This window comes from Oncorhynchus kisutch, unplaced genomic scaffold (genome assembly GCF_002021735.2).
Source record: "Oncorhynchus kisutch isolate 150728-3 unplaced genomic scaffold, Okis_V2 Okis06b-Okis10b_hom, whole genome shotgun sequence".
Lineage (NCBI taxonomy): Eukaryota > Metazoa > Chordata > Actinopteri > Salmoniformes > Salmonidae > Oncorhynchus > Oncorhynchus kisutch.
This window is the reverse complement of record NW_022261983.1, coordinates 15,675,674-15,699,626: the sequence shown is the minus strand read 5'-3', so window position 1 is coordinate 15,699,626 and position 23,953 is coordinate 15,675,674. Positions and strand designations below refer to the sequence as shown.

At 45.5% G+C, this 23,953-nt stretch overlaps 2 protein-coding genes across 8 annotated transcripts in view; one reads left to right on the top strand and one right to left on the bottom strand.

Annotated features, from left to right (window-relative positions):
* LOC109885223 (nuclear distribution protein nudE homolog 1-like) overlaps nucleotides 1-19,000 on the top strand; it is a 43,464-nt gene extending 24,464 nt beyond the window's left edge. For both annotated transcript variants that reach the window (XM_031813921.1, XM_031813922.1), the window contains exons 4-9: nucleotides 7,999-8,147; nucleotides 8,604-8,740; nucleotides 9,331-9,582; nucleotides 9,685-9,770; nucleotides 12,237-12,388; nucleotides 13,572-19,000. In XM_031813921.1, coding sequence (XP_031669781.1) covers nucleotides 7,999-8,147; nucleotides 8,604-8,740; nucleotides 9,331-9,582; nucleotides 9,685-9,770; nucleotides 12,237-12,388; nucleotides 13,572-13,620 — 825 coding nt within the window. In that variant the 3' untranslated portion in view covers nucleotides 13,621-19,000. The remainder of the gene's footprint in view (nucleotides 1-7,998; nucleotides 8,148-8,603; nucleotides 8,741-9,330; nucleotides 9,583-9,684; nucleotides 9,771-12,236; nucleotides 12,389-13,571) is intronic.
* Nucleotides 19,001-19,059: 59 nt separating this feature from the next.
* The window catches only part of LOC109885559 (myosin-11-like), a 110,643-nt gene continuing 105,749 nt past the window's right edge, over nucleotides 19,060-23,953 (bottom strand). For 4 of the 6 annotated variants that reach the window (XR_004206812.1, XM_031813919.1, XM_031813917.1 and 1 more), the window contains one exon: nucleotides 19,060-20,817. Coding sequence is in view for 4 of the 6 variants with exons in the window: in XM_031813919.1 (XP_031669779.1) it covers nucleotides 20,595-20,817 (223 nt within the window). In the remaining 2 variants the exon portion in view is untranslated. Of the gene's footprint in view, nucleotides 20,818-21,754; nucleotides 21,886-23,953 lie in introns of those variants that run through there. The other 2 variants (XR_004206813.1, XM_031813920.1) reach the window with 1 other exon arrangement.

Below are 23,953 nucleotides of genomic sequence, written 5' to 3'. Positions count from 1 at the left end.
TTGTTCTACACTACCATCCCTCTGTTGTTCTACACTACCATCCCTCTGTTGTTCTACACTACCATCCCTCTGTTGTTCTACACCACCGTCCCTCTGTTGTTGTTGTTCTACACTACCATCCCTCTGTTGTTGTTGTTCTACACTACCATCCCTCTGTTGTTGTTGTTCTACACCACCATCCCTCTGTTGTTGTTGTTCTACACTACCATCCCTCTGTTGTTGTTCTACACCACCATCCCTCTGTTGTTGTTCTACACTACCATCCCTCTGTTGTTCTACACCACCATCCCTCTGTTGTTGTTGTTCTACACTACCATCCCTCTGTTCTACACCACCATCCCTCTGTTGTTGTTGTTCTACACCACCGTCCCTCTGTTCTACACCACCATCCCTCTGTTGTTCTACACCACCATCCCTCTGTTGTTGTTGTTCTACACTACCATCCCTCTGTTGTTCTACACCACCGTCCCTCTGTTGTTCTACACCACCGTCCCTCTGTTGTTCTACACCACCATCCCTCTGTTGTTGTTGTTCTACACTACCATCCCTCTGTTGTTCTACACCACCATCCCTCTGTTGTTCTACACCACCATCCCTCTGTTGTTCTACACCACCATCCCTCTGTTGTTCTACACCACCACCATCCATCTGTTGTTGTTGTTCTACACCACCATCCCTCTGTTGTTGTTGTTCTACACTACCATCCCTCTGTTGTTGTTGTTCTACACTACCATCCCTCTGTTGTTCTACACCACCATCCCTCTGTTGTTGTTCTACACCACCATCCCTCTGTTGTTGTTGTTCTACACTACCATCCCTCTGTTGTTCTACACTACCATCCCTCTGTTGTTCTACACCACCATCCCTCTGTTGTTGTTGTTCTACACTACCATCCCTCTGTTGTTCTACACCACCGTCCCTCTGTTCTACACCACCGTCCCTCTGTTCTACACCACCACCCCTCTGTTGTTCTACACCACCATCCCTCTGTTGTTGTTGTTCTACACTACCATCCCTCTGTTGTTCTACACCACCGTCCCTCTGTTCTACACCACCATCCCTCTGTTGTTGTTGTTCTACACTACCATCCCTCTGTTGTTCTACACCACCATCCCTCTGTTGTTCTACACCACCATCCCTCTGTTGTTGTTGTTCTACACTACCATCCCTCTGTTGTTCTACACCACCGTCCCTCTGTTCTACACCACCATCCCTCTGTTGTTCTACACCACCATCCCTCTGTTGTTGTTGTTCTACACTACCATCCCTCTGTTGTTCTACACTACCATCCCTCTGTTGTTCTACACTACCATCCCTCTGTTGTTCTACACCACCGTCCCTCTGTTGTTCTACACCACCATCCCTCTGTTGTTGTTGTTCTACACTACCATCCCTCTGTTGTTCTACACTACCATCCCTCTGTTGTTCTACACCACCATCCCTCTGTTGTTGTTCTACACTACCATCCCTCTGTTGTTGTTGTTCTACACCACCATCCCTCTGTTGTTGTTGTTCTACACTACCATCCCTCTGTTGTTCTACACCACCATCCCTCTGTTGTTGTTGTTCTACACCACCGTCCCTCTGTTCTACACCACCATCCCTCTGTTGTTGTTCTACACCACCATCCCTCTGTTGTTGTTGTTCTACACTACCATCCCTCTGTTGTTCTACACCACCGTCCCTCTGTTCTACACCACCATCCCTCTGTTGTTGTTGTTCTACACTACCATCCCTCTGTTGTTCTACACTACCATCCCTCTGTTGTTCTACACCACCGTCCCTCTGTTCTACACCACCATCCCTCTGTTGTTTTTCTACACCACCATCCCTCTGTTGTTGTTGTTCTACACCACCATCCCTCTGTTGTTGTTGTTCTACACCACCATCCCTCTGTTGTTGTTGTTCTACACTACCATCCCTCTGTTGTTCTACACCACCGTCCCTCTGTTCTACACCACCATCCCTCTGTTGTTGTTGTTCTACACTACCATCCCTCTGTTGTTCTACACTACCATCCCTCTGTTGTTCTACACCACCGTCCCTCTGTTCTACACCACCATCCCTCTGTTGTTGTTCTACACCACCATCCCTCTGTTGTTGTTGTTCTACACCACCATCCCTCTGTTGTTGTTCTACACCACCGTCCCTCTGTTCTACACCACCATCCCTCTGTTGTTGTTCTACACCACCATCCCTCTGTTGTTGTTCTACACCACCATCCCTCTGTTGTTTGTTGTTCTACACTACCATCCCTCTGTTGTTCTACACCACCATCCCTCTGTTGTTGTTCTACACCACCATCCCTCTGTTGTTGTTCTACACTACCATCCCTCTGCTGTTCTACACCACCATCCCTCTGTTGTTGTTCTACACCACCATCCCTCTGTTGTTGTTCTACACCACCATCCCTCTGTTGTTCTACACCACCATCCCTCTGTTGTTCTACACCACCATCCCTCTGTTGTTCTACACCACCATCCCTCTGTTGTTGTTGTTCTACACCACCATCCCTCTGTTGTTGTTGTTCTACACTACCATCCCTCTGTTGTTCTACACCACCGTCCCTCTGTTCTACACCACCATCCCTCTGTTGTTGTTGTTCTACACTACCATCCCTCTGTTGTTCTACACTACCATCCCTCTGTTGTTCTACACCACCGTCCCTCTGTTCTACACCACCATCCCTCTGTTGTTGTTCTACACCACCATCCCTCTGTTGTTGTTCTACACCACCATCCCTCTGTTGTTGTTCTACACTACCATCCCTCTGTTGTTGTTCTACACTACCATCCCTCTGTTGTTGTTCTACACCACCATCCCTCTGTTGTTGTTCTACACCACCATCCCTCTGTTGTTGTTCTACACCACCATCCCTCTGTTGTTGTTGTTCTACACTACCATCCCTCTGTTGTTCTACACCACCATCCCTCTGTTGTTGTTGTTCTACACTACCATCCCTCTGTTGTTCTAACACCACCATCCCTCTGTTGTTGTTGTTCTACACTACCATCCCTCTGTTGTTCTACACTACCATCCCTCTGTTGTTCTACACTACCATCCCTCTGTTGTTCTACACCACCGTCCCTCTGTTGTTCTACACCACCATCCCTCTGTTGTTGTTGTTCTACACTACCATCCCTCTGTTGTTCTACACTACCATCCCTCTGTTGTTCTACACCACCATCCCTCTGTTGTTGTTCTACACTACCATCCCTCTGTTGTTGTTGTTCTACACTACCATCCCTCTGTTGTTCTACACCACCATCCCTCTGTTGTTGTTGTTCTACACTACCATCCCTCTGTTGTTCTACAACCACCATCCCTCTGTTGTTGTTCTACACCACCGTCCCTCTGTTCTACACCACCATCCCTCTGTTGTTGTTCTACACCACCATCCATCTGTTGTTGTTGTTCTACACCACCATCCCTCTGTTGTTGTTGTTCTACACTACCATCCCTCTGTTGTTCTACACCACCATCCCTCTGTTGTTGTTGTTCTACACTACCATCCCTCTGTTCTACACCACCGTCCCTCTGTTCTACACCACCATCCCTCTGTTGTTCTACACCACCATCCCTCTGTTGTTGTTCTACACTACCATCCCTCTGTTGTTCTACACCACCGTCCCTCTGTTGTTGTTCTACACTACCATCCCTCTGTTGTTCTACACCACCGTCCCTCTGTTTGTTGTTCTACACTACCATCCCTCTGTTGTTCTACACCACCATCCCTCTGTTGTTGTTGTTCTACACCACCATCCCTCTGTTGTTCTACACCACCATCCCTCTGTTGTTGTTGTTCTACACTACCATCCCTCTGTTGTTCTACACTACCATCCCTCTGTTGTTCTACACTACCATCCCTCTGTTGTTTCTACACTACCATCCCTCTGTTGTTCTACACTACCATCCCTCTGTTGTTCTACACTACCATCTCTCTGTTGTTGTTCTACACTACCATCTCTCTGTTGTTCTACACTACCATCTCTCTGTTGTTCTACACTACCATCCCTCTGTTGTTGTTGTTCTACACCACCATCCCTCTGTTGTTCTACACCACCATCCCTCTGTTGTTCTACACCACCATCCCTCTGTTGTTGTTCTACACCACCATCCCTCTGTTGTTGTTGTTCTACACCACCATCCCTCTGTTGTTCTACACCACCATCCCTCTGTTGTTCTACACCACCATCCCTCTGTTGTTGTTCTACACCACCATCCCTCTGTTGTTCTACACCACCATCCCTCTGTTGTTGTTCTACACCACCATCCCTCTGTTGTTCTACACCACCATCCCTCTGTTTGTTGTTCTACACTACCATCCCTCTGTTGTTCTACACCACCATCCCTCTGTTGTTGTTCTACACCACCGTCCCTCTGTTCTACACCACCATCCCTCTGTTGTTGTTCTACACCACCATCCCTCTGTTGTTGTTCTACACCACCATCCATCTGTTGTTGTTGTTCTACAACCACCATCCCTCTGTTGTTGTTGTTCTACACTACCATCCCTCTGTTGTTCTACACCACCATCCCTCTGTTGTTGTTGTTCTACACTACCATCCCTCTGTTCTACACCACCGTCCCTCTGTTCTACAACCACCATCCCTCTGTTGTTCTACACCACCATCCCTCTGTTGTTCTACACCACCATCCCTCTGTTGTTCTACACCACCATCCCTCTGTTGTTCTACACCACCATCCCTCTGTTGTTCTACACCACCATCCCTCTGTTGTTCTACACCACCATCCCTCTGTTGTTGTTCTACACTACCGTCCCTCTGTTGTTCTACACCACCGTCCCTCTGTTGTTGTTCTACACTACCATCCCTCTGTTGTTCTACACCACCGTCCCTCTGTTGTTGTTCTACACTACCATCCCTCTGTTGTTCTACACCACCATCCCTCTGTTGTTGTTGTTCTACACCACCATCCCTCTGTTGTTGTTGTTCTACACTACCATCCCTCTGTTGTTCTACACTACCATCCCTCTGTTGTTCTACACTACCATCCCTCTGTTGTTCTACACTACCATCCCTCTGTTGTTCTACACTACCATCTCTCTGTTGTTGTTCTACACTACCATCTCTCTGTTGTTGTTCTACACTACCATCTCTCTGTTGTTGTTCTACACTACCATCCCTCTGTTGTTGTTGTTCTACACTACCATCCCTCTGTTGTTGTTGTTCTACACCACCATCCCTCTGTTGTTGTTGTTCTACACCACCATCCCTCTGTTGTTCTACACCACCATCCCTCTGTTGTTGTTGTTCTACACTACCATCCCTCTGTTGTTCTACACCACCGTCCCTCTGTTCTACACCACCATCCCTCTGTTGTTGTTCTACACCACCATCCCTCTGTTGTTCTACACCACCATCCCTCTGTTGTTCTACACCACCATCCCTCTGTTGTTGTTCTACACCACCATCCCTCTGTTGTTGTTCTACACCACCATCCCTCTGTTGTTGTTCTACACCACCATCCCTCTGTTGTTCTACACCACCATCCCTCTGTTGTTCTACACCACCATCCCTCTGTGTTGTTCTACACTACCATCCCTCTGTTGTTCTACACCACCGTCCCTCTGTTGTTGTTCTACACTACCATCCCTCTGTTGTTCTACACCACCATCCCTCTGTTGTTGTTGTTCTACACCACCATCCCTCTGTTGTTCTACACCACCATCCCTCTGTTGTTCTACACCACCATCCCTCTGTTGTTGTTCTACACTACCATCCCTCTGTTGTTCTACACCACCGTCCCTCTGTTGTTGTTCTACACTACCATCCCTCTGTTGTTCTACACCACCATCCCTCTGTTGTTCTACACCACCATCCCTCTGTTGTTGTTGTTCTACACCACCATCCCTCTGTTGTTGTTGTTCTACACTACCATCCCTCTGTTGTTCTACACTACCATCCCTCTGTTGTTCTACACTACCATCCCTCTGTTGTTCTACACTACCATCCCTCTGTTGTTCTACACTACCATCCCTCTGTTGTTCTACACTACCATCTCTCTGTTGTTGTTCTACACTACCATCTCTCTGTTGTTGTTCTACACTACCATCCCTCTGTTGTTGTTGTTCTACACCACCATCCCTCTGTTGTTGTTGTTCTACACCACCATCCCTCTGTTGTTCTACACCACCATCCCTCTGTTGTTGTTCTACACCACCATCCCTCTGTTGTTCTACACCACCATCCCTCTGTTGTTGTTCTACACCACCATCCCTCTGTTGTTGTTCTACACTACCATCCCTCTGCTGTTCTACACTACCATCCCTCTGTTGTTCTACACCACCATCCCTCTGTTGTTGTTGTTCTACACCACCATCCCTCTGTTGTTGTTGTTCTACACCACCATCCCTCTGTTGTTCTACACCACCATCCCTCTGCTGTTCTACACCACCATCCCTCTGCTGTTCTACACCACCATCCCTCTGCTGTTCTACACCACCATCCCTCTGTTGTTCTACACCACCATCCCTCTGTTGTTCTACACCACCATCCCTCTGTTGTTCTACACCACCATCCCTCTGTTGTTCTACACCACCATCCCTCTGTTGTTGTTCTACACCACCATCCCTCTGTTGTTGTTCTACACTACCATCCCTCTGTTGTTGTTCTACACTACCATCCCTCTGTTGATGTTCTACACTACCATCCCTCTGTTGATGTTCTACACTACCATCCCTCTGTTGTTGTTCTACACTACCATCCCTCTGTTGTTGTTCTACACCACCATCCCTCTGTTGTTGTTCTACACCACCATCCCTCTGTTGTTGTTTTTCTACACCACCATCCCTCTGTTGTTGTTGTTCTACACCACCATCCCTCTGTTGTTGTTGTTCTACACCACCATCCCTCTGTTGTTGTTGTTCTACACCACGAATCGATTTAAGTCTTATAAAGATATTGTATATGCGTCCCCTTTTCCCCATATAGTGTACTGCTATGGAACAGGGCCCATACTCCTTGGTTCCACATTTGGAACACATAGATTGGCCTCAGACAAACTCACCTGATTTAACTCATTGAGGGCTTGATGATTAGTTGACAAGGTACTGGAGGACCAGGGTTGGGGGTACTGGAGGACCAGGGTTGGGGGTACTGGAGGACCAGGGTTGGGGGTACTGGAGGACCAGGGTTGGGGGTACTGGAGGACCAGGGTTGGGGGTACTGGAGGACCAGGGTTGGGGGTACTGGGGGACCAGGGTTGGGGGTAGTGGGGGACCAGGGTTGGGGGGTAGTGGGGGACCAGGGTTGGGGGGTAGTGGGGGACCAGGGTTGGGGACCAGGGTTGGGGGGTAGTGGGGGACCAGGGTTGGGGACCAGGGTTGGGGGGTAGTGGGGGACCAGGGTTGGGGGGTAGTGGGGGACCAGGGTTGGGGGGTAGTGGACCAGGGTTGGGGACCAGGGTTGGGGGTAGTGGGGGACCAGGGTTGGGGGGTAGTGGGGGACCAGGGTTGGGGACCAGGGTTGGGGGGGTAGTGGGGGACCAGGGTTGGGGGGTAGTGGGGGACCAGGGTTGGGGGGTAGTGGGGGACCAGGGTTGGGGACCAGGGTTGGGGGGTAGTGGGGACCAGGGTTGGGGGGTAGTGGGGGACCATGGTTGGGGACCAGGGTTGGGGGGTAGTGGGGGACCAGGGTTGGGGGGTAGTGGGGGACCAGGGTTGGGGGGGTAGTGGGGGACCAGGGTTGGGGGTACTGGGGGACCAGGGTTGGGGGGTAGTGGGGGACCAGGGTTGGGGGGTAGTGGGGGACCAGGGTTGGGGACCAGGGTTGGGGGGTAGTGGGGGACCAGGGTTGGGGGGTAGTGGGGGACCAGGGTTGGGGGTACTGGGGGACCAGGGTTGGGGGTACTGGGGGACCAGGGTTGGGGGTAGTGGGGACCAGGGTTGGGGGTACTGGGGGACCAGGGTTGGGGGTACTGGAGGAGTTGAGAAACACAACAGTGTACTACTGTTGACCACTCCCCTCCCCCCTCCAGGAGAAGTATGAAAGCCAGCACTCGGAGACGTACCGTCAGATCTCTACTCTGGAAGAAGACCTGGCTGAGACCACGGCCATCAGAGACCAGCTCCATAAATACATCAGAGAGCTGGAGCAGGCTAACGATGACCTGGAGAGATCCAAGAGGTAAGAGGAGGAGGGAGGGGGTGTAACTGGAGCAGGCTAACGATGACCTGGAGAGATCCAAGAGGTAAGAGGAGGAGGGGTGTAACTGGAGCAGGCTAACGATGACCTGGAGAGATCCAAGAGGTAAGAGGAGGAGGGGTGTAACTGGAGCAGGCTAACGATGACCTGGAGAGATCCAAGAGGTAAGAGGAGGAGGGGTGTAACTGGAGCAGGCTAACGATGACCTGGAGAGACCCAAGAGGTAAGAGGAGGAGGAGGAGGAGGAGGGTGGGGGTGTGTAACTGGAGCAGGCTAATGATGACCTGGAGAGGCCCCCTATATCATAAGCACCTCTCTTTTTCTCTCTGTGCTCCCTGCACCATCTCACTGGCAGGATTCTTACATAGAGAATGGTTCTTAATGATGTACACTAACTCCACCTAAACCTTTTCCTCCTCTCTGTCACCCCTCCATCAGGGCGACCATCATGTCTCTGGAGGACTTTGAACAGAGGATGAACCACGTGATAGAGAGGAATGCCTTCCTGGAGAGCGAGCTGGATGAGAAGGAGAACCTACTGGAGTCTGTTCAGAGACTGAAGGATGAAGCCAGAGGTGTGTCTAGAATCAGGATCCCCATGAGCCGACGCCGTCATGTTAGCTAATCTTCCTGGGGTCCAACGCCAATTAATAAGACATTACAAACATTTAACAAGTAGACAATACAGACAATTAAAATACCTGACAGGAAACCCATTTAACATGCAGTTGATACTTTCTATTTCCTGTCGGGTCACATGGTCTTTACTATTTCCTGTCGGGTCACATGGTCTTTACTTTTTTCGTGAGATATATGGATTGGTAAAGAGTTCCATTCAGCTATGGCTCTATATAAAACTGTAGGTGTTAGAGGATTTAAGGCGGTGTGGGTCTTGTGCTGCAGGCTGGGACATCAGGCTGGGACATCAGGCTGGGACAGTGTTCATGTGTCTCTGTGTTATGAATTAATGGTCCTGTCCTGGTTAACTGGCGGTCCCGTTAACCAGGCTAACTGTTGGTCTGGTTAACTGTTGGCCTGGTTAACTCCACAGGCGCAGGGGGCTGAACCAGGGATGGAATGATCCCACAGAGCTGTGCTAGCTATGACATCATCAGTCACTCTTAAAGGGACATGCTTTCTTACTGTCTCTCTGTGTGTGTCTTAGATCTAAGACAGGAGTTGGCTGTCCAACAGAAGCAGGAAAGACGACCGTCCTTCGCTGTCACCAAAGACTCTTCCTCAGACAAGACTGAGGACAAAACATCCCTCCATACCTCCCATTCATCCACACGACCGCCCTCATCCCTCCATACCGCCCCTCTTCCTGCTCTCCCTCCATCCCTCCTCTCCACGCCCTCCAGACCCCCCCACCCCTCAGCAAGCCCCTTCACCACCCCCCCACCCTCTTACAGCAGAGGTGAGTGCCCCTGTGTGTGTGTTCAGGTGTAAAATGTGTGTACTCATTAAATTCCCGGATCACACCAGGAGATGTAAAACTCTGTTATTATTGTGTGTTCAGGCGATGGCCTATCAGGTGCTTCTCTCACCACGTCGACACGTATCTCAGCTCTCAACATCGTAGGAGAACTGCTGAGGAAAGTCGGGGTAAGATGACGTTCATTAAATGTCTGCGGTGATTGTCTTCTAATTCTAATACACACTACACAACTACCCACCTACACACTACACCAGGGGTTCTCAACCTAGGGGGTGTGCCCTCCATATGGGTCGTCAATGTTTGGTGGGGGGGCGCGGGACTTTCCGTTTATTTGAGGGGTAATTATTACTATTTTCTTTTTACAGTTTGTGATTTGTTTATACAGATCTAAAATTATGCATAAATCCACGCTTCAGGCTAGCAACAATGCAGTAAAACGCTTTAGGCTAGCAACAATGCAGTAAAACGCTTTAGGCTAGCAACAATGCAGTACAACGCTTTAGGCTAGCAACAATGCAGTACAACGCTTTAGGCTAGCAACAATGCAGTAAAACGCTTTAGGCTAGCAACAATGCAGTACAACGCTTTAGGCTAGCAACAATGCAGTACAACGCTTTAGGCTAGCTACAATGGAGTACAATGCTTTAGGCTAGCTACAATGGAGTACAATGCTTTAGGCTAGCTACAATGGAGTACAATGCTTTAGGCTAGCTACAATGGAGTACAATGCTTTAGGCTAGCTACAATGGAGTACAATGCTTTAGGCTAGCTACAATGGAGTACAATGCTTTAGGCTAGCTACAATGCAGTACAACGCTTCAGGCTAGCAACAATGCAGTAAAACGCTTTAGGCTAGCAACAATGCAGTAAAACGCTTTAGGCTAGCAACAATGCAGTAAAACGCTTTAGGCTAGCTACAATGGAGTACAATGCTTTAGGCTAGCTACAATGGAGTACAATGCTTTAGGCTAGCTACAATGGAGTACAATGCTTTAGGCTAGCTACAATGGAGTACAATGCTTTAGGCTAGCTACAATGGAGTACAATGCTTTAGGCTAGCTACAATGGAGTACAATGCTTTAGGCTAGCTACAATGGAGTACAATGCTTTAGGCTAGCAACAATGGAGTACAATGCTTTAGGCTAGCAACAATGGAGTAAAACGCTTTAGGCTAGCAACAATGCCGTAAAATGCTTTAGGCTAGCAACAATGCAGTAAAATGCTTTAGGCTAGTGTAACAGTATAGCTTCCGTCCCTCTCCTCGCCCCTACCTGGGCTCGAACCAGGGACCCTCTGCACACAGACAAGTCACCCTCGAAGCATCGTTACCCATCGCTCCACAAAAGCCACCCTTGCAGAACAACTACTTCAAAGTCTCAGAGCGAGTGGTGTCACCGATTGAAATGCTATTAGTGCGCACCCCGCTAACGAGCTAGCCATTTCACATCCGTTACACTAGCAACAAGCGGTAAAACGCTTTAGGCTAGCAACAAGCGGTAAAACGCTTTAGGCTAGCAACAAGCGGTAAAACGCTTTAGGCTAGCAACAAGCGGTAAAACGCTTTAGGCTAGCAACAAGCGGTAAAACGCTTTAGGCTAGCAACAAGCGGTAAAACGCTTTAGGCTAGCAACAAGCGGTAAAACGCTTTAGGCTAGCAACAAGCGGTAAAACGCTTTAGGCTAGCAACAAGCGGTAAAACGCTTTAGGCTAGCAACAAGCGGTAAAACGCTTTAGGCTAGCAACAAGCGGTAAAACGCTTTAGGCTAGCAACAAGCGGTAAAACGCTTTAGGCTAGCAACAAGCGGTAAAACGCTTTAGGCTAGCAACAAGCGGTAAAATGCTTTAGGCTAGCAGCAAGCGGTAGAATGGCAGAGGAAGACGTGGCCCTGATGTACATGGGCATATATTGGTTTGTCGCTATGACATTCAGAAGCTGACCTACGACCTTCTAAAGTGGAGGATTTGGAGAAATTGGACTCGTCTGAAATAATGTGACTGTCGCTATCAATTGATCTAATCACTTTCTTTAAAAGAGGATGCATAATTAAATTGAGGGTTAATATAAACAATTCTAATAAATACATAATTGTTCTAATTAAACGTTGTTGTTTTGAAACTCGTTTCAAGTCAATCTACATAGTTTGGGGAGACCAGGTCTAGACTTTATTTTCTAAATCTATTATTATCATTAAATAGCCTCCCTAAGTTTTGTTACACTATGTGGAATGACTTGAAATGAGCTTCAAAACAACATGTTCAAATGAAACCAACATCAAGCCAGTGTTTATTGAATAGCCTGTATTCAATTCAAGTGACATTAAGAAAGGGGGTCTTGGGGAATAAAGGTTGAGAACCCCTGCTCTACTGCCTCCCTCATACAGGTAGGGCAGGGGGTTCTGTCTGCGTGATTTAACATCTGTTTCCTGTAAGTCGTACAGCTGTAACAGGAAGTCTGCTGACTGTCCTGTTCTCTCCTTCTTCCTCTCTGACCACAACACTGTTCTGTCTTCCCCCCCCTCTGATCACAACACTGTTCTGCCCCCCCCCCCCCCCCCCCCCCCGCCCCCGCCCCATTACAAACACAACTGTGTGTGTGCCCTGCGGCCTGCATCCATCCGTGCCTGTGGTTTCAGAACCTGGAGTCTAAACTAGCGTCCTGTAGGGAGTTTGTCTATGAACAGTCTCCTGGTCGCAGTACCCTCTCTGGGGGACAGGGTGCGCCACCCATCCAGAGAGGCACTTCTTCTGACACACCGTCCACCACCAACGGACTCTACGAGAAAGGGTGAGGGGGTCAACTATAGCTAGCTCTACGACTAGCATCTCAAATCCCTATAGGCCCTGGTTAATAGTAGTGCACTAGAGAATAGGGTGCCATTTGTTACTCAACCAATGACTTGACAATTTCATAGGCTATCTACAATTTAATCAAGTTATGTAAACAGACATTTCCTCTGTCAGGGATCTACATGCTGAACAGTTTAGTTTGTAACAGACATTTACTCTCTCAGGGATCTACATTCTGATGAGGATCTGTGTAGTTTGTAACAGACATTTCCTCTGTCAGGGATCTACATGCTGAACAGTTTAGTTTGTAACAGACATTTACTCTCTCAGGGATCTACATTCTGATGAGGATCTGTGTAGTTTGTAACAGACATTTCCTCTGTCAGGGATCTACATGCTGAACAGTTTAGTTTGTAACAGACATTTACTCTCTCAGGGATCTACATTCTGATGAGGATCTGTGTAGTTTGTAACAGACATTTCCTCTGTCAGGGATCTACATGCTGAAAAGTTTAGTTTGTAACAGACATTTACTCTCTCAGGGATCTACATTCTGATGAGGATCTGTGTAGTTTGTAACAGACATTTCCTCTGTCAGGGATCTACATGCTGATCTGTGTAGTTTGTAACAGACATTTCCTCTGTCAGGGATCTACATGCTGATCTGTGTAGTTTGTAACAGACATTTCCTCTGTCAGGGATCTACATGCTGATCTGTGTAGTTTGTAACAGACATTTCCTCTGTCAGGGATCTACATGCTGATCTGTGTAGTTTGTATTCCATTAAACTGGAACCTGACAGCCCAGCACATGACGGCCCATCAGAGAATAAAATGGACACTGAAGACCAAAACATACTAATAAAAAAATCCCATGAATCGTAATGTCGTAGCCTAATGAACAAATATAAAGCTGATTCAGTAGTCTACATGATATTAATGAACGATGATGATCCTTATCCTACAAGGCCTATTGGGGGAAGGACAGTCTGAAAATAGCCTGGGATGGAGTTCTAACAAAATGGCTGAAAATAGCCTGGGATGGAGTTCTAACAAAATGGCTGAAAATAGCCTGGGATGTAGTTCTAACAAAATGGCTGAAAATAGCCTGGGATGTAGTCTGAAACATTCTGTTAGTCGTAGTGTGCTGTTAAAGTAATCTGTTTCTGTTGTGTGTTACAGAATGGTGAAGATGTTAGACTTCGGACCAGGACCCAAAATTATTCTGTGAACCTCCGCCCCCGCCCTAGCTCCACACCTCATCAACCCCTCCCTCCATATCTATCAGGGTCGTGTTCACTAGACACCGAATGGTGCTAAACTGGCTGAAACGGGGAAGGACTAACTGAACGTGTCCGATAAACTGTTCTTTTTTTGTTGTTGTGCAAAACCTGTTCTGTTGCAAAACGTTTTGCTGCAGTTAGCTACAGCATGCACTAATGAATGTGTCCCTGCCCAGCACAGTCTCCCTAGGTCACCAGGCTTGTATCCCAGCTTTCAGCTTTCAATGGGGTTTCAATGTGCTAGTGTACAGCTCTCACTCTGGAATGGAATGGACCAGATCACTGGACATCACGGAAGTGAGTCTAGAGTTCTAGAATGTCAATGGAACGTCAATGGAACGTCAGTGTTGATATCGACTGTTCTAGAGCGCCGTTGAGGAGCTTTGATGACGTCACGGATCAACGGTACTCCTTCCTCTGCGCTTTACCCAGGATGCTTTGCCCTAGAGGGTCTCTTATTGAGGACTGAGTGAGGCTTCTAGGTGCGGGGCTTATGGCTCTGGCACTTCCTGTTGGGACCAACCTGTAGCAGACCCATATGTGGTCAAAAGTAGTGCACTATCTTGGGAACAGGGTGCGACCAGTGTCTATAGGTCTCTGGTCAAAAGTAGTGTACTATGTAGGGAACTGTGCCATTTGAGACGTAATCACAGTGTCTCGCTACAGTGTTCTGTTTTAGTTCCTTTTGTTGTTTTATGGAGGAAGAAGTCTTACTGGAACTAATGCTTATCCACACAATGATTCATATTTAAAAAATTATATATATTTTACTTCACTTGAATACACCCCTTTTGTTTTGTCTACCAATGTTTGAATGATAATGCTGTGACTGAACAGTGACACCTACTGGTTAAGGACAGGAAGTGGAAGTGGAGTGTTAAGAGGGTCAAGAGTAGGGTTGCTAAATTCAGGTAACTTTCCCCCAAAATACCCTGGTTTTCCAGAAATCCTGGTTGTAAAGATTCCCAGAATCAGGGTGTAGTAAGCAGGGAATCTGGAATCCTTCAGACAGGATTTCTGGGGAAAAAAACAGGACATCTTGGGACTAGTCAGGAGGCAGAAGGAAAGTTGGCGTAAAAGGTTTGGTATGGAATAGATATACTTTGCACTTTTTTACTGCAGGTTCAGGATCAGATGTTGTCCCTCTAATGGTTAAGGGTGGGGATTGGGGTTACGGTAATCTGATCCTAGATCTGTGGGTGATTGGTTAGGTTGAGGAATGTGTTCGGTATAGAGAGGACTTCTGTGACAGCATGGGCAGCGCCATTGAGGGATTTCTCAATTTTAAAGTAGTCAATTTGTTCTTCAACGGTAAAGCGAAGGTTGGTGATTCACTGCCCCCTGGAGGGTGTTGTCTGAACGGGTATAAAGACAAGGTTGGTGATTTACTGCCCCCTGGAGGGTGTTGTCTGAACAGGTATAAAGACAAGGTTGGTGATTACTGCCCCCTGGAGGGTGTTGTCTGAACGGGTATAAAGACAAGGTTGGTGATTTACTGCCCCCTGGAGGGTGTTGTCTGAACAGGTATAAAGACAAGGTTGGTGATTACTGCCCCCTGGAGGGTGTTGTCTGAACAAGTATAAAGACAAGGTTGGTGATTTACTGGCACCTGCAGTTATGTAATGTTAGTATAGTATAATTCATTGGCTGATCAGTCCTGCTGACCTGGATAGAATTCTGTAATCCTTTCCTGACCGATAGCAAGTACCAGCCACTTCTTGACTACTTCAAAATGGTGGAAGTCCTCAATGGCTCGCTCTGCCCATGCTTAAACCGGCTTCGTGGCACAAGAGCCGTCTATCCTAGTCTATGGTGTTGAGGGTGCTACCGATGGTGGCACGTCAGCCTGGTAAAACCTGACTGAACGCTAGCCTGCGCTCACCTTTTAGAGCTTCAACATGGCTAGGCTGATAGAGCACCTTCAACATGGCTAGGCTGATAGAGATCTTCAACATGGCTAGGCTGATAGAGCACCTTCAACATGGCTAGGCTGATAGAGCACCTTCAACATGGCTAGGCTGATAGAGCACCTTCAACATGGCTAGGCCGATAGAGATCTTCAACATGGCTAGGCTGATAGAGATCTTCAACATGGCTAGGCTGATAGAGATCTTCAACATGGATAGGCTGATAGAGATCTTCAACATGGATAGGCTGATAGAGCACCTTCAACATGGATAGGCTGATAGAGCACCTTCAACATGGCTAGGCTGATAGAGCATCTTCAACATGGCTAGGCTGATAGAGCATCTTCAACATGGCTAGGCTGATAGAGATCTTCAACATGGCTAGGCTGATAGAGATCTTCAACATGGCTAGGCTGATAGAGATCTTCAACATGGCTAGGCTGATAGATCTTCAACATGGCTAGGCTGATAGATCTTCAACATGGCTAGGCTGATAGAGATCTTCAACATGGATAGGCTGATAGAGCACCTTCAACATGGCTAGGCTGATAGAGCATCTTCAACATGGCTAGGCTGATAGAGCTCTTCAACATGGCTAGGCTGATAGAGATTTTCAACATGGCTAGGCTGATAGAGTACCTTCAACATGGCTAGGCTGATATAACAGAATTAGATTACCAAAGTTAATGATGCCTTCTTGAACTATAATGTGTTTAAACTATAGCAATACAGTAGGATGTTCTTACTAGTAGAAGTTTTGAATGAATGAACAATCCATGAGTAATCCACGTGGAGATTGAAGCTGTGTTTTATAGTTGTAAGTGGAAATGTTGATATTTGGTTATGAACTCAGACAGCCACGTAGGTTGCTCAGAGGGTAGTGGATATGACAGACAGCTGAGTATGTTGCTCAGAGGGTAGTGGATATGACAGACAGCTGAGTATGTTGCTCAGAGGGTAGTGGATATGACAGACAGTTGAGTATGTTGCTCAGAGGGAAGTGGTTATGAACTCAGACAGCTGAGTATGTTGCTCAGAGGGTAGTGGATATGACAGACAGCCACGTAGGTTGACAGAGGGTAGTCCAGATTTATGTTTGTTATGTGACGACCTTACATGAGAATGACTGACTAGGGCTGCAAAATTCAGCCAACTTTCTAGAATTTCCCACATATTCTATAAATCAGTGTTAGAAGATTCACGGAATCAAGCAGGAATAAGCAAGAAATCCAACATTCCAACCAGGAATTCTGGAAATCCAACATTCCAACCAGGAATTCTGGAAATCCAACATTCCAACCAGGAATTCTGGAAATCCAACATTCCAACCAGGAATTCTGGAAATCCAATTATTTAAAAAACATTTTTAAGTTACCGGAGTTTTTCAAACCTGTGAATGTGGTTTAGAATCTCAGAGGTTTTAACCCCTACAAGATGAGTGTTTAACATATTGTATATGATTGCACAAGTGTACCAGAGGTTATTTGGCTCGGATAGATCAGTGGTTCACCACCAAGTAATGTACTCCATGCTCTGCCCTCTACCCCCTCATGAGTCTTTGACCAGTAAGCCTGTGGTCTCAGGAGTCTTTGACCAGTAAGCCTGTGGTCTCAGGAGTCTTTGACCAGTAAGCCTGTGGTCTCATGAGTCTTCTCAAGTAGCCCCTGTGGATTGGCCAATTACTACCCCCAAGGGTTCTAGTACCACTGGTTGTGAACCACTGGGGTTACTATGCTTGAATGGTGAATAACTTTGCCTGAGATCTGAAGACTTGCGTTAGCACCCTAGTAGGGTAATGCCTTGGCTTTAACTCAGCGGACTAACACAGTCTCTGAAGGCGCTCAATGGCCTGGGTATGTGGGTTTGAATACCTGGTTGATCATTCTCACCCCTATGTTTTGGGTATTGGTTGGTTCGTTCTGTGATGACAGGCTTGGGGCTTAAATATCAACACATTCCCTATATAGGGCCATACTTTTCCCCCCCAGTTAAAAGTAAGGGCATACTACTTAGTCATAGGAGCCAGTCAAAAGTAGGATACTATATAGGGAATAGGGTGCCATTTATGGACGCACTCAAATACTGTCACACCTATATTGATGATATTGTCGCTTATATCCTGTTGGGTGAAGCTTTGTGCCTTACTCTGAGACCACAGTGTGGTCTGACCTTATTAAAGATGTCTCTGTGTAGCTGGGACCTCAGTGTGGTCTGACCTTATTAAAGATGTCTCTGTGTAGCTGGGACCTTAGTGTGGTCTGACCTTATTAAAGATGTTTCTGTGTAGCTGCGACCTCAGTGTGGTCTGACCTTATTAAAGATGTCTCTTTCTACTGCTCAGGTACCGGTAATAGACCTCAGCCCATTCAGTTCTAGCCAATGATATAGCGTCAACGCCAAACAAACTAACATTTAGCCCCAACTACCCTCCCCCCTAGGTCCTAGGCAAATGTAGTAGATCTGAAAGTGTTGGATAGACGCGAGTAGCAACGCAACATGGTAAATAACACCTTGTCCTCTGATGAGGCTAGGTGTCACCATGTTTATACCTATCCAATCGTTACAGATTTACCAAGTGCCCAGAGCTAGGTGCTAAGTGGAAGAGATGAATAATATCAGTTGGCTGCTCAGTACTTTTGCCATCCAGGAGTATAAAAAGTTACCAATTCTGTTTCAAGAGACAATTGGAACGTCCGTTTATTTTCCAGGATTGACTGAATTGAAATGGAACCGAGCCCAACCCTGAAAGAATGACTGAATTGAAATGGAACCGAGCCCAACCATGAAAGATTGACTGAATTGAAATGGAACCAAGCCCAACCCTGAAAGAATGACTGAATTGAAATGGAACCGAGCCCAACCATGAAAGAATGACTGAATTGAAATGGAACTGAGCCCAACCCTGAAAGTAACCTTGTTCTGTGATGAGGGATGACATATGATTACTTCAAGGAAATGTGTTTTATGTTACAAAATGCATGTAAGGGTTGATTCACTTGCGTTGGGGTCTTACTTTTCCCCTATATGGTACTAGTAATAAAATAGGATGTAAGAAAATAGAATGTGTGTTTATAATGGGAGTGGACACCTATGTGTGCCTGTTACTGCTTGGTGCTCAGTAGAATGTATGAAGCAATATCATTTGAAACATTTCTAGCTTTAAAAAAAAAAGAACTCAGTGTGGAAGGGGGTGTGTCTTGGTTCTGTGAATCAGGAAGTCACAGAGATGGGACACCCAATGAGATGTCATGTTGTTGCTTTTGTGTAGCCACTCGCAAGCTTCTGTACTAAAATATACACGTTTTAGTTTTTCCCATGAAATATGTGTTTCATCCTGGGATGCCTCTTCCTGTATCTAATAAGTCATGTTGGGTTAAATGTGTCTGACCCAACTGTCCTCAATAAAACTGACTTGGTGAAAGAGATGTATTTTTTTTGTTGCTGTTGAACAAAATCCACAGACAAGAACACACGATTGTGGTGATTTGAAAATAGTTTATAGCATTTAAAATATATATTTAGATGTTTTCACAAACAATTCAGCCTAATAACCCTTGACACTGAATGGTACTAAAAGCCATGTAGACTTTTGTATCCTGGGCACCAGTCTGTCTGTGTCCTGTAGGATTGTAGCCTGGGTACCAGTCTGTCTGTGTCCTGTAGGATTGTAGCCTGGGCACCAGTCTGTCTGTGTCCTGTAGGATTGTAGCCTGGGTACCAGTCTGTCTGTGTCCTGTAGGATTGTAGCCTGGGCACCAGTCTGTCTGTGTCCTGTAGGATTGTAGCCTGGGTACCAGTCTGCCTGTCATAAGTTGACATGATGGCACAAACAGATCTGGGATCAGGCTAGTATGATTGTAGAATAAACAACAATTTTATGTGAACCTAAAATCAACGTAGATCATAGCAGTAGGACTGTAGTGTGTGTGTGGGTCAGTAAGGAACTCATTATGAATGAAAAACAAAGACCCAGCACACAGCCTGATATCTGATTAAATCTATCTTTAGACAGTATTGTCCCTGGGTTTACTCTATATCAACTCAATTCACATTAAATACCCAGATTAAATAATTAGTTTATTTTAACATAATAGCCACTGCTTGAAATTATAATCAAATAAATAAAAGTAGAGAGAAAAACAATCTTTAAGCTATAACTTCAGATATATATTATAACTTCAGATATATATTATAACATCATATATATTATGACTTCAGATATATATTATAACTTCAGATATATATTATAACTTCAGATATATATTATAACTTCAGATATATATTATAACTTCAGATATATATTATGACGTCTGTAATAAGCTATAACTTCAGATATATATTATAACTTCAGATATATATTATAACTTCAGATATATATTATGACGTCTGTAATAAGCTATAACTTCAGATATATATTATAACTTCAGATATATATTATAACTTCAGATATATATTATGACGTCTGTAATAAGCTATAACTTCAGATATATATTATAACATCAGATATATATTATAACTTCAGATATATATTATAACTTCAGATATGACTTCAGATATATATTATGACTTCAGATATATATTATATCTTCAGATATATATTATAACATCAGATATATATTATGACATCTGCAATAAGCTATAACTTCAGTTTAAAACGGCTCACACTGTACTTTGTGACATTTTGCTGACAAAATAAAAACTATTGTCACAAACAGGTGATGCATAAAAAGGGGGCAGGGTATAAGGGAGGGGGAGGGAAGAAGGGAGGGGGAGGGAAGAAGGGAGGAGAAAGGGAGGGGGAGGGAAGAAGGGCAGGGCAGAAGGGAGGAGAAAAAAGGAAGAAGGGGAGGGAAGAAGGGAGAAGTAGAAACAGGGAAAGATAAAAGGAGGAATAGAAGGAGAGGGAACAAGGGAGGGATAAAAGACAGGAAATGGAAAGATGTATTGAGGGAAGTCAGGGAAGGACAGGAAGAAGGAAGGACAGTGTTTAAAAGGAGGGGTGAGACTTTGTCCCTCTACTCTTCCGGCAGGGTTCCGCTGATGTCCTCTGGAGGCGGGGTGGACGAGAACAGAGGCTCCTCCTCTTCTGGAACGTTGTTTGTGTTCTCAGAATTCCCACCATTCCCTTCATTATCCCCAGCTCTGCTCCTCCGGCTCCCAGTCCTACTGAGGCTGACATTCCCAATGCTCCCCACGCGACGAGGACTGCTGCTGAAAGATGACTCCCCTCCTCCTCGCCTGGGAAGGACGGGAATGTCGGGGAAATAATGGAATTAGAGGCAGAGGGAAGAGGCAGGATAGAAGGCCGTATTGGAGGAAGAGAAGAAAAAGGTAGAATTTGGAGAAGGAAGAAGAAGAGATGCCAGAATCAGACAGAGAGGAAATGAGTTAAGTTAGAGGTATAGTTGGTTTCCAGAGCCATGTAAGAAACATATGTGTCTGGATGGTTAGACCTTAAACACTGTTGGAAGGTCTGGAAGAAACATATGTGTCTGGATGGTTAGACCTTAAACACTGTTGGAAGAACTGGAAGAAACATATGTGTCTGGATGGTTAGACCTTAAACACTGTTGGAAGAACTGGAAGAAACATATGTGTCTGGATGGTTAGACCTTAAACACTGTTGGAAGGTCTGGAAGAAACATATGTGTCTGGATGGTTAGACCTTAAACACTGTTGGAAGGTCTGGAAGAAAAGGCTGCTATAGAAGAGGAAGGGTTAGAGGTGAAGACAGAGGATGAATGAGAGACCAAGGGTTAGCTAAAGGCTGAGGAGTTTAAGTTGAGGAAGAGTTTGAGGAAGAATTTAAAGTAGATTTTGAGGAAGGCTTTAAGGAAGAATTTGAGGAAGAGTCTGAGGAAGAGTTTAAGGAAGGCTTTATGGAAGAATTTGAGGAAGAGTTTGAGGAAGAGTTTAAGGAAGATTTGAGGAAGAGTTTGAGGAAGAGTTTGAGGAAGAGTTTGAGGAAGCGTTTAAGGAAGCGTTTAAGGAAGATTTTGAGGAAGAGTTTAAGGAAGAGTTTGAGGAAGAGTTTGAGGAAGAGTTTGAGGAAGAGTTTGAGGAAGAGTTTGAGGAAGAGTTTGAGGAAGCGTTTAAGGAAGCGTTTAAGGAAGATTTTGAGGAAGAGTTTGAGGAAGGGTTTGAGGAAGAGTTTGAGAAAGTGTCATCAGAAAAACTTAGTTGAATTAGCTGCAGAGTTGCTGTAGATTCCCAAGTCAAGTAATGATGTGAGTATTAAGTTGATTGCCGAAGTAAAGATGACTCAGCGAGAGGCAGACAGAGAAGCGTTTGAGGGCAAGTTAATATCTAAAGGACAGGTTTGAAGAGGTGTCAGAGTCAGAGACAGAAGAGGAAGAGAAAGAACATCAACATCATAAACGGTCTTGTTTTGGCTGGTCTTCGGCCAGGTGTAGTGTTGTATTGTCTACTATATACAGGTCAGGTGTAGTGTTATATTGTCTACTATATACAGGTCAGGTGTAGTGTTGTATTGTCTACTATATACAGGTCAGGTGTAGTGTTGTATTGTCTACTATATACAGGTCAGGTCAGGTGTAGTGTTGTATTGTCTACTATATACAGGTCAGGTGTAGTGTTATATTGTCTACTATATACAGGTCAGGTGTAGTGTTATATTGTCTACTATATACAGGCCAGGTGTAGTTATATTGTCCACTATATACAGTCCAGGTGTAGAGTTATATTGTCTACTATATACAGGCCAGGTGTAGTGTAATATTGTCTACTATATACAGGTCAGGTGTAGTGTTATATTGTCTACTATATACAGGTCAGGTGTAGTGTGTTGTATTGTCTACTATATACAGGTCAGGTGTAGTGTTATATTGTCTACTATATACAGGTCAGGTGTAGTGTTATATTGTCTACTATATACAGGTCAGGTGTAGTGTTATATTGTCTACTATATACAGGTCAGGTGTAGTGTTATATTGTCTACTATATACAGGTCAGGTGTAGTGTTATATTGTCTACTATATACAGGTCAGGTGTAGTGTTATATTGTCTACTATATACAGGTCAGGTGTAGTGTTATATTGTCTACTATATACAGGTCAGGTGTAGTGTTATATTGTCTACTATATACAGGCCAGGTGTAGAGTTCTATTGTCTACTATATACAGGTCAGGTGTAGAGTTATATTGTCTACTATATACAGGCCAGGTGTAGTGTTATATTGTCTACTATATACAGGTCAGGTGTAGTGTTATATTGTCTACTATATACAGGTCAGGTGTAGTGTTATATTGTCTACTATATACAGGCCAGGTGTAGTGTTATATTGTCTACTATATACAGGTCAGGTGTAGTGTTATATTGTCTACTATATACAGGTCAGGTGTAGTGTTATATTGTCTACTATATACAGGTCAGGTGTAGTGTTATATTGTCTACTATATACAGGTCAGGTGTAGAGTTCTATTGTCTACTATATACAGGTCAGGTGTAGTGTTATATTGTCTACTATATACAGGTCAGGTGTAGTGTGATGTATTTAAGTGATAATGCCCAAGAAGCCATTACTGTCTGACAACGTTCTTATCCCTTGCTTGCTAGCTAACTACTGCTAACTGCTGCTAACTTACACGCTGACCCCACCGCTTGCGTCATGTGCCACGAGCGTTGCAAAATAAATGTACATATACATGTTATTCAATCATTTAATCCAAACTGCTTGCGAGCGTCAACTAGCGTCTGCGTAGCGTCAACTAGCGTCTGCGTAGCGTCAACTAGCATCTGCGTAGCGTCAACGAGCGTCTGCGTAGCGTCTACTAGCGTCTGCGTATCGTCTACTAGCGTCTGCGTAGTGTCAACTAGCGTCTGCGTAGCGTCAACTAGCATCTGCGAAGCGCCAACTAGCGTCTGCGTAGCGTCAACTAGCATCTGCGTAGCGTCTACTAGCGTCTGCGTAGCGTCAACTAGCATCTGCGTAGCGCCAACTAGCGTCTGTGTAGCCAGGCGCTAGTAGAACTTGGTTCTACTTTTGACGCTTAAAGCCCTGTAAGTCCCGCCTCTCCCATCTCCTCATTGGTTTTTAGCAACATATACCCACGTGGGTGATTGAAAGATGAACCTGAGGTCCACACTCCAGTCCAGTTGGTGGTGGTAATGCACCTTAAAGTTGGTTGCCAACCACCATATAAAGTCCAGAAGAAGAAGACGGAAGGAGGAGAGATTCTGTCTAGAAACGAACGAACTCCCTTTTATCTGTGGATTAATTGTCAGAGTAGAGGACCTTGTGCATTTCAGGTAAAATAACAACCCAATGTTTATATCCCAGGACAAATTAGCTAGCAACAGCAAGCTAGCCTGCTAAATTGCCATATTGTTTCATACGTTTCGACCTGTCTCCAAA